Source organism: Ochotona princeps, chromosome 8 (assembly GCF_030435755.1).
Source record: "Ochotona princeps isolate mOchPri1 chromosome 8, mOchPri1.hap1, whole genome shotgun sequence".
NCBI lineage: Eukaryota > Metazoa > Chordata > Mammalia > Lagomorpha > Ochotonidae > Ochotona > Ochotona princeps.
The window spans coordinates 76706650-76717285 of record NC_080839.1 but is presented as its reverse complement, the minus strand read 5'-3'; the positions used below and the strand labels follow the sequence as shown (position 1 = coordinate 76717285).

General features: G+C 53.9%; 1 protein-coding gene across 3 annotated transcripts in view; it reads left to right on the top strand.

Moving 5' to 3' along the window:
- The first annotated feature begins 8806 nt into the window (after positions 1-8806).
- ATP6V1C2 (ATPase H+ transporting V1 subunit C2) overlaps positions 8807-10636 on the top strand; it is a 41644-nt gene continuing 39814 nt past the window's right edge. For 2 of the 3 annotated variants that reach the window (XM_058668278.1, XM_058668276.1), the window contains exons 1-2: positions 8807-9064; positions 10064-10217. In XM_058668278.1, the coding sequence (XP_058524261.1) occupies positions 10089-10217 (129 nt within the window). In that variant the 5' untranslated portion in view covers positions 8807-9064; positions 10064-10088. Of the gene's footprint in view, positions 9065-10047; positions 10218-10636 lie in introns of those variants that run through there. The other variant, XM_004582599.3, reaches the window with a different exon arrangement.

Sequence of the window (10636 nt, the reverse complement as noted above, 5' to 3'; positions counted from 1 at the left end):
ATGGTGGGACTCAGGTGCCCTTCCAGGTGTGGCCAGGGAGTAGACAGCCCTGAGTGTGGGAGATGCAGCGACTGAGGCTGGGGTTGGCAGTGGCCGTGGCAATCTGCAGCCACTTCTTCCTGAGCTGGGGAGAAATCTGCAGGGGAGTGGGGCTGATGGGATCCACGCGCTCATTCACTCATGCCTTCCCTTGGAAAAAATCTGCTGTCCATCAGCTTCAGCTCTTGGGGACCTGGCACAGAGACACAGACACACAGAGAGACACACATGCAAACACACAGGTGCACACATACACACAAGAGACACGCAGAAATACATATACACACAGTGTCACATACACAGACACATTCAGTTACATACAGACACACACAAACCCACAGGTACACATACCCACAGACACACAGAGGCACATGCAGTTACAGCACATGCTGAGACATGTACACAGACACACATGCAGACTTATGCTCACATGCAAATGCACACAGAGACACACAGGCACATGTAGACACACACTCTCCTCCCTTCTTGGCAGGGGCACCGCGGTCTGCAGGATGGTAGGTGCCTTGGGGAGTGGCAGTTCCAGGTGGCATGTTGATGATGTGATCGAGTACCTGGCGGGGAGGGCTGGGGTTCTCACTGTGGTGTCCTTAGGTTGGGCCAGGACAGGTGGACAGCTAGCTCATCAGAGCTAGCTGCAGGAGGGCACCCAGGGAGGAGGAGGGATGCTGGTTGAGCAGACAGACAGCATTCCCCACACAATTGCAATCACTGTCATGGTGTTCCTTCCGAGATGCTGGTCGTCTCAACATGCCTTATGATCCAGGAGGTGATACGTATTGGGAAGAATCTCAGCTTTCAGGGTGTCTGTCACACCGCGTGCTCCCAGAATCTCAAACGTCAGCCATGCTTACCATCACTGGCAGTTATGTTATGGCCATACTCATTGCATATTTATCAAGTAATTGAATATCTGATTGATACACTTACTAGATATCTAAAACAAAAATGTATCAAAATAATGAAAAGAATTCACTTTTTTAGCAGACACACACTGGCAGCCCACTCTGTGCCAGGCACTGTGTTGGGCATTGTTGCAGAGACAAGGAACACACTGCTCCTGCCTCCAGCAATGGAGACGGGTGAGGGGGCAGGGCCGCACCCTCCTATGCCAGTGAGGGAGCTAGCCTTGGTGTTGGAGTGAGAGAGAGGCCAGGGCTGAGGGCCACACACAGCTGGTTCCAGAGGTCGGTGGTATGTGCGCTACCTGTTTGGTTTGTGGTACCTTTCCCAGTGCTGGCTCTTTGCCACAGCTTGCTTTTTCACACAAGTGTATGAGATATAAGCCACAGGTGACAGGGTGTAGCAGGTGTACTATGCCAGTAAGTGCATTGTCAGTATTCATAGAGTATGCAACCACAGGCACAATTTCAGAAGGTTTTCCTCACCCCACAAAGATACTCCAACCCCAGGAGCAGCCATTCTTTGTATTGTGTTCTCCTGGGCATATGATCCAGGCTCCTCTGGGAGGACTTGGCTTAGACATTGCCATTCTTCACACGTCTTCCCAGAGCTCATCCTATGCTTCCCTGGCAACAAGGCAACCACCTATGTGGGTCAGATACCTCCCTGCACCTTCTCCTAACTGGGAAGAACAAGCAGAGGGTAAGGAACGGGGCACTGTCTCCTGCAACGTTTCACTGGGACAGTCTGAGGCCCTGCAGGAAAGCGTTCCTGCTCGTGACCCTGGCCACAGGCACATTTACCTGTCTAAAAGGTTTCTGCACACATTGGATACAGCGTGGAGCTGAGCACCTCTCCCAGCAAAGTCCATCTTTGTGGCTTGTCCCATCAAGAATGCAGTGCAATGCAGGGCAGGGGACCATGGGGGGCACATGAAGTGGAGGCTGCAACCCTGGGGCAGCTGCAGGTGGATCCTATCCCTGGAGGAGAAGGGCTCATGGCTTGGGGGCATGCACTGTGGCATAGCAGGCTGAGCTGCTGCTTACACCACCAACATTCCACATCAGAGAGCTGGTTCTAATGCCGATTCTAGTCCTGGTTCGAGTCCTGGATGTGCCCTTTGCCATCCGGCTTCCTGCTCATGCTCCTGGGAATGCAGCAGAAGATGGACCCAACCATTATGCAGCAGAGCCAAAGCTAGGCCGCCACTTGGGTATGAGAGCAGAGCAAGGGAGAAGGCGCTGGAGTGGCAAGCAGCAGCCGGGACTTGATGCTGGCCAGTGTGGGGGCTGGGCAGAGGAAGCAACATCCTCTGCAGTGGGAGGCAGGGTGTGATCAAGCAGGTGAATTCCAGAGGGTACAGATGTGGGGAGGGACAGGAAGAGGGATGGAGCAGGGGGCTGCCCAGTCACATGGTGAGTAGGGTGAGAATGTGACCAAAGAGTCTGTGGCTTATACAGTGATCACACAAGGATGAGGACATTAGTGACCCCAAGGCAGAAAGGGGTAGGAAAAGATGGACATATCTGGATATGCTGTATAATCCAACAGCATAACATTGTCGTATGTAATCAGTAGATTAACCATTTGAGAATAAGTGGAAGGCACCATGGTCCTTTACTGCCTCATAACTTAGTCCTGGGAGCGCCCATTTCCCCGAGGCATTCTTGGTGAACAGAACCTCTCTCTCTCTCTATCATGTAGGCCATTACCCAACCACAAGGACCACCCGTAGCTCAGGACTCTTTCCAGCTTCTTCCCCATGTTTGTGATTCCCTCTTCCATGGGAGAATCCTGGCTTCTGGCATGCATCCATTGGAGTCGAGGAGATACCAGGGAGTAGTGTCAGACTTGCTCACACTGCCATGCAGAGCAAGCTACCAACTGGTGCTCAGTATTTGTAGGGTTATTTTAAGTCAAGTTTATGCGAAGTGAAATAAGTAAATCTTGAGTGTTGAACTTGGTGTGTTCTGATCAAAACAAACATTCATATAAGCATATCCTTATTAAGAGATAGAAACTTGATGCTGACAGTGTGGTACAGTGGGTTCAGCCATGGCTTGAAGCACAGCATATCATATGGAGTGCCAGTTTGAGTCCTGGCTGTTCCTCTTGCAATCCGGCATCCTGTAAATGTGCCTGGGAAAGCAGTAGTGGATGGCCACAATGCTTGGACTCCTACTACTTGCATAGAAGACCTAGATGGAGCTCTGGGCTCCTGGCATCAACCTGTACCGGCTCCAGCCATTGTGACTATTTGGGGAGTGAACCAGCAGATAGAACACACCTTTTCCAAATAAACAAGTAAACAAACAAATATTTATTTATTTGCAAAGCAGAGTTGGAGGGGAGAGAGAGAGAAAGATCTTGTGTCCTCTGGTTTACTCTCTAAATGGTGACAAAAGCTGGGGCTAGGCCAGATGGAAACCATCAACCAAGAATTCCATGTGAGTGTCCCGTGTGGATGGCAGCGGCCCAAGCATTTTGAATTTTTCACTTAAATTGTTATGAGCATTCCTGGGAAGGCAGAGGGGGATGACTCAAGCCCTTGGGTCCCTGCACCCATGTGGGAGACCTGGAAGAAACTCCAGGCCCCTGACTTCAAATCAGCTCAGCTCTGGCCACGGTGGTCATTTGGAGAATAAACCAGCAGATGGAAGATCTTCTCTGTATGTTTCTCTTTCTCTCTGTAATTCTGCCTTTCAAATAAAAATAAACAAATCTTTGTAGAAATGTTATGAGCGTTTGATCTGTCACTTTACCCCTGCTCTGAGATGTTTCTGGTGACAGCATGATTATGCTGCAGTGACCCAGTCCTCTCATTGGCCTCACAGGGTTTCAGTCTTCAGTCTCGTGAGGACAGCTGAGTGGCCATGGATGTGGCTCGCCTGTGACACAGGCACATGGTGCTGGTATGTACAAAATTCAATCGTCAGGTCAGTTAGCATTTGTAAAACAAAATCCAGGAAGTACAAAAAGATGGATTCTCACCAAACTTGTGAGCAGTCCCAGCACCGAAGTTTCCTGTCACAGGTACAATCTCACCGAATAGCCACTGAGCACAAAGACAGAGAAGGAGGCCAATGTGGGCCCCTCCTTCCCAAGCCTGTGAAATGCTAGGAACAATTGCTGCAGGTACCCATGCTCCAGCAGCCTTGGTCACTCCACTTCCCACCACAAGGCTCTCACAGGACCCCGAGGCATCCAGTCTTTTTTTTTTTTTAAGATTTATTTATTTTCATTACAGATATACAGAGAGGAGAGACAGAGAGGAAGATCTTCCGTCCGATGAATCACTTCGGCCGGTGCGTGCTGATCCGAAGCCGGGAACCAGGAACCTCTTCCAGGTCTCCCACGCGGGTACAGGGTCCCAATGCATTGGGCCATCCTCGACTGCTTTCCCAGGCCACAAGCAGGGAGCTGGATGGGAAGTGGAGCTGCCAGGATTAGAACTGGCGCCCATATGGGATCCCGGGGCGTTCAAGGCGAGGACTTTAGCCGCTAGGCCACGGCGCCGGGCCCGGCATCCAGTCTTTAGATGAGAGAAGTTGGTCCCAAGAGATTGAGTACCCTGGATACAACTCGGCTTCTACAATATAGATCTGAGATTCAAGGTCAGAGTCTTTGGATGTAAAATCCAGAGTGCCATTCTCCCATGTGAAGCTCTTCTCTGCAGCCCAAAGTCTCATCAAAATGGCCACCCAAAGGGCTGCCTTTTAGCGTGGCAATAGGTGCTGCTTGGAATGCCACAGGACCTAGATTTGCATTCTGGCTCCAATTCCAGTTTCCTGCGGACGCACATCCTGGGAGACAGCAGGGGTGGCTCACTTGGGTGCCTGCCACCCATGTGGGTGGCCAAGACTGAGTTCCGCCCCTGGCTGTGACTGCCTGCTCCTTGCAGATGCAGATGTTGGAGGAGTGAACAGAAGAAGGGTGCACTTGCCAATAGATAAATATCACTAGCCACCTTTTGATTCTTCCAGAAATGCCATGAGTGCTATGACTAGTTTCTTGGGCAGGGCAGGAGTGGGGAGGTGGAGACCCTGTGGTGCAGCAAGGAACTTGGAAGGTAGCAGAGTGGGGGTGAAGACCCAGATCTCCTCTTGACTGTGCTCCGGACCAGGTGACTTAGTCTCCTTGGGCCTGTTTCCTCCTCAGGGCATTTCTGGAGTGTTTCGGTTTTCTCATGCATGCGCCACCAACCTGCCCCAAGTTTTGCATTCATGGCTTTTAACTTGGCTGTAGTCGGAACTCAAACTCAGGTTTGCTGTTGCACCCCCCACAGGGCCTTGTAGGCGTAGGTGGATGGATGGGTGGACCCTGGTCAAATGAGGGCAAGGTTCCTCCTTAACTGTGGACCTTCGGGTAGAGATGCCATGAGAATTCCCACATGTTTTTGTTCTCTCTCAAAAAATGACAACCATAATGATGGTTGAGGCTGTATTAAAGTCACGAGAAGGATTTTTTTTTTTTTTAACTGAGAGAAAACATAGATCAAAGTACTTTCAAGTTACTTAGGAGAAAAAAAAATTTTTTTTAAATAGCTATAACGTGCCAGCCCAGACATGTGAAACCCTGAAGAGCGACTTGGAGAGGTAGAGAGAGCAAGAAGTGCCGGGCACTTCACTGGGGCCTCTTGCCAGGAGTGTTCTCTGCTCTCAGCCTCACACTGAAAAGGCGGGCAGGCTCAGCCACAAACCCAGATCTCAGGGAGGGCGACAGCTTATCTGATTGTCCGGCTGCACAGACCCATCTGTTCCTACCAAAGGCCGATCTGTTCTTACAGTGCCTTGGGACAGCACTGCACACAGGTTTCCCTCCTGCTGAGCTGTTTCTAGAGAAATGCCTCCCCCCCACACACCAGTTTCAAGCCAGGAACAGCTGCCCAAGTCCTCCAGGGGTGGTCTGGGAGCGCCAGGCGGGGAGGGGATAATACAGTTACCAGGCCAACCTCATCCCGCTGGTCCTGTCACCAGCCCAAGCTCCCTCCTGCACAGGCCTTGTGTCTCAACACCTGGCTCATGCCACATTTAGACACTCTCAAGTTCATCAGCCTAGGAGGACACAAGGCCCATGGGTGGCATTCACTCCCAGCCTTTGTTCCCAGGAAGAGGTAGGATTCATTATGAACCCAGTTGTGTGTGTGTGTGTGTGTGTGTGTGTGTGTGTGTGTGTGTTTCATAGCCCAGGCAGTATTTTGAAGCAGTCATCAATGCCCACAGAGGTTTTCAGCAGCAGGTTCAATAGGTTGGGGTTGTGTCAGGAGAGAACAGAAAACAAATCAAGTGTAGCCTCTGGTGATAGAGGGAAAACACTTTCCTTCCATTGCAGGATGCTGTGCTATGATGTTCAAGATAAAGAAGTGGCAGGTGCCACAACTTCCTGGCGACTTCACACAATAGCTTTGTATTGAAGATCCATCTCACTTTGCAGGGAAAGTGGCAGGAAGAGCACTCAGCAGCTCACAACTGACCACTGTATTTGAGAACTGCACATCTGAAGCCATGTGAGCAAGCCTCTCTCTCTCAGCTGTCCAACAAAGCATCTTTATTTGGGTTTGAATATGACTCAACTTCTGAGCTGTGGCCAATGTCTCATAACGCTGCATTGTCCCTTACAGATAAGATACATCTATTATTTTTTTAATCTTTAAAAAACAGACAACAGCAGGATGCCACACTTTATTACACACCTGCCATCTCCATCCCTCAACCAAGGACACAGCCATACTCATGCATATGCATTAAAAGTCACAAGAGAGGGAGGGGTGGGGGGAATCCCAGTACCTAGAAAACTGTGTCACATAATGTAATGTAATTAATTAAAAAATAATAATAAAAAAGTCACAAGAGAATCTGAGTGTTGATATTGCTTCTTTTCTTTTTTTTTTTTTAGATTTATTTTTATTACAAAATCAGATATACAGAGAGGAGGAGAGACAGAGAGGAAGATCTTCCGTCCGATGATTCACTCCCCAAGTGAGCTGCAATGGGCCAGGAATGATGCCGGGAACCAGGAACCTCTTCCGGGTCTCCCACGCGGGTACAGGGTCCCAAGGATTTGGGCCGTCCTCAACTGCTTTCCCAGGCCACAAGCAGGGAGCTGGATGGGAAGTGGAGCTGCCAGGATTAGAACCGGCGCCCATATGGGATCCCGGGGCTTTCAAGGCGAGGACTTTTAGCCGCTATGCCACGCCGCCGGGCCCAGATATTGCTTATTTTCAGACTGTGAAGTTTTGCAGTTTATTTGAATTTTATTCTGTATATTTTTCTGCTTTCCCAATTCTTTATAAGAAGTGTGGAACTACTTTTACATTCAAAAAAACAAGACATCAATAAGAAATTGCTTGGGAGGGCGGTGCGATAGCCTAGCAGCTAAAGTCATTGCCTTGAACGCATCAGGATCCCATATGGTTTTATTCCCAGCAGCCCTGCTTCCCATTCAGCTCCCTGCCTGTGGCTTGGGAAAGCAGTGGAGGCAAACCCAACCCTGCACTCACATGGGAGACCAGGAAGGAGCTCCTGGCCCCTGGCTTCGGATCAGCTCAGCTCTGGCTGTGGCAGCTGCTTGGGGAGTGAATCATCGGACGGAAGATCTTCCTCTCTCTTTCCTCCTCCTCTCTGTATATCTGACTTCGCAATACATAAATAAATCTTCAAAAAATAATAAATCGAGAGAGAGAGAGATCGCTTGGGAAAGGCAAAGGCACTCCAAAGGCCCAAGCCACTGTAAGTTCTGATGAAGAAAGCTTTTAGAGTCTGTGTAGGGAGTCTGAGGACAGCAGGACCGTAGGGGTCCTCACGTTTTGGCTCTGACTCTTCATGAAATAAAGCAGGGAGAGGGGCCAGGCTTAGGGATGGAAGAGGACAGTCACTAAACTAAACGTGCTGGCCAGGCTGCCAAAAGCCAGGTTCAGGGTCCTGAACTTGGAAGTGATGGAAGGGACACACCTGCTCCCTTGGAGTGAACGAGTGACAAAGACATTGGCCTGACTAAAGCCAGTTGTGTGGCCCAGCGACACGAGGCCAGCGTCCTTGGCCAGCCCGGGGTGTGTCCCTAAGCAAGATCTGCCCCCAGCTTCAAGCCCAGGGAGCCCACCTGGCTCCGCTCCCAGCTGGCCACGCCCTCTCCCTGCACCCAGGTTTCCTCATCCTCGGGTTTCAGGAGTCCTCCCTCCCTTGTCGCAAGGTGTCGCAAGGGCCGACTGACTAATGGTGACAGTGGTGTGCGGCACAGGTGTGGATCCCAGTCCGTCACAGTTCCAGAGCCTTCTGACCTCAGAGTCTGGGTCGGGGATTCTAGTGCCGCCGCGTGCGGGGCTGGGGGGCCCAGCAGTATCCCTTCGGATCTGACGGCATCCCCAAGACTGGAGGGACAGATGAGGAATTCGCCCTACTCGAGAGGGCGAGGCTGTTCCTGCGCAGCACCTGGGAAGCCGTGGGTCACAGGTGCCTTGGCAACTCCCGCAGGCCACAGCAAAGGGGTCTCTGGGTTGACCGCCCGCTAATATCGCCCCAGACTGCGAGCCGCACCCATTCCCGATCCCGCGAAGCCCCGCAGCCGCGGCCACGGGGTGGGGGCGCGCCGGGGAGTTTCCTGAGCGACCCGCGCCTACGCCGACGGGAAGGGCTTCGCTTCCCTCTGCAGGTGCGTTCCACAGTGTCGGGGAACCTGTTGCGTCGCTTTCCACACGGCAACCCCTGTCTCGGACTCGGGCTCGGGAACAGCCGCGCGCAGGTGACTCCCTGGGGAACGGGGCAGGGCGCGGGGGTGGGGTCTCCCGCACTTCTTCCCAGGCTCCACCCAGCACGGACTCTGCGGAGCGGTGGGCCTGGGGGCGCTTGAAACTGCGAGGCGCGGCTGGCTAGCTGCTCGTTCCCTGCCCGTAGCCCGCCGCACGACGCCCCGCCTCTGCTCCCTGGGTCCGGGGTTTCAACCTGGCGGGACTCGGGGAGGCTGGCGGCCCGTATGCAAATGCCCGGCGGGGCGGGGGCCTCCTCCCGCGCCTGGGATAAAAGGCGGGGCAGAGCGCGCGGGGCCGCAGAAGCCGCTGCTTCCCGGGAGCCGGCCGTGCATTCCGGCCCCGCGCGCCGCGCCGCTCCGGGTAAGGACGCGCAGCGGGGTTGGGGACCGGGCCGCGGGGTCCTGACGAGGCTGAGGGCGCGTCCCCGGAGACCGCCGCCCGAGTCTTCTGCAGTGAGTCGTGGGCAGCCAGCGGCCACTCGCCGCGCGCTCCGCGGATCTGGCAGGTGGCATCTCCTCGGCGCCGCGCGGGGCTCTAGCGGCGGGAAGGAGCTGCTTTTGGCCTGCCTAAGGTGGGCTCAGAGAGATTCGAGTCCAAAGGAGAAACAGCCCCTGGGGGAAATCTCGCACGATATTTATGATATATGTATATTTAAATCCTGTTTTCCTCCCTGGTCCAGAGACGCATTCCGGGAGGCCTAGGGCCGCTAAGGAACGAGGGTGGGCGCGTCCGAACGACCTTGCGAGTGGCGTTTGGACCGTTCTGAGTCCGGGGCCCGTGGGCAGTCAGCGGGCTTGGCGGGGCGCGCTCCTCGCGCTGAGGGATGCGGAGCCTGGAGGCCTCTTTCCTCTTTTCGCTTTTTGAGAGAGAATAGTCCATCCGAAGTTTGTCTGTCAGGCTGAAATCAGGCTCAGGTGCGGCGGGTGCAGCCCGATGTGAGGCTTCTGTGGTCCCGCTCCTCTCCGCACCTCATCCTGCGTCCCTCATGGTGCATCTTGTAAAGAAGACCCGGACAGGCCTGTCCAGGGGTTTCCCAGCGCCGGCTTTGGGCGCCGGAGGGAGTGGGGAGGGGGAGAGGACCTGGCCCTTCCTCCTTCTCTGCCCTTCAAACCGGCCCCAGCCACCCTGGGGTGGCGGAGCTGCGAGGCTCTGGAGATCCTAGGGCCTCTGGGTTCAGATAAGAGCGGCGCTTTGAACGGGGGCAAGGTCTTTGAGCTGGGAGGTGGGCGAGGCCGGGGAAGGGGTCGGGAGAGGGCGCCTCCTGTAAGGGAGGATCCGGAGCAGAGCACGCTCTGACTCCGCTCCCCCACCCCCACGCCGCCGTCTCTCTGCGCTCGCCCGCCCGCCCGGGGTCGCCAGTGATTGCAGCTGAGGAGACTGGACCATGTCCGAGTTCTGGTTGATATCTGCCCCCGGCGATAAGGAGAATCTCCAAGCCCTGGAGAGGATGAATACCGTGACCTCCAAGTCCAACCTGTCCTACAACACGAAATTCGTTATTCCTGACTTCAAGGTACAGCCCCTGGGGGGAGTGGGGGAGGAAGAGGAGAGAAGCTGGCTGTGGCGGAGCGAGGGATGAAGGTGGCAGGCTGACCCCGGAAGGAAGGTAGCAGGTTGAGGGTGAGGGTGCTGGGACAAACTAGCTAAGGGGGGACCCGGAGCCTGTAGTCTACAGCAGGAGTTGGTTCTGTTGCCCTGGATTTGCTGCAGCACGTGTGGCCTTGGACTGTTCCCATCACACTGGTGACAAGGTCCTGGGTGGGGGCTTCAAAGAAGATGGTAAGGTGTCACCCACACTGCACCACCATCTAAGAACTCCAGCCTGGAGCTGAGACAGGCAGGCCTGGGGTGTGTTCAGCCTGTGGTTGCGCTGTAGCAGAGTGGCGGGACTAGAGGCCTCCAGTTTAGCTGGAGGGCAGGGGCTGGAGGTAA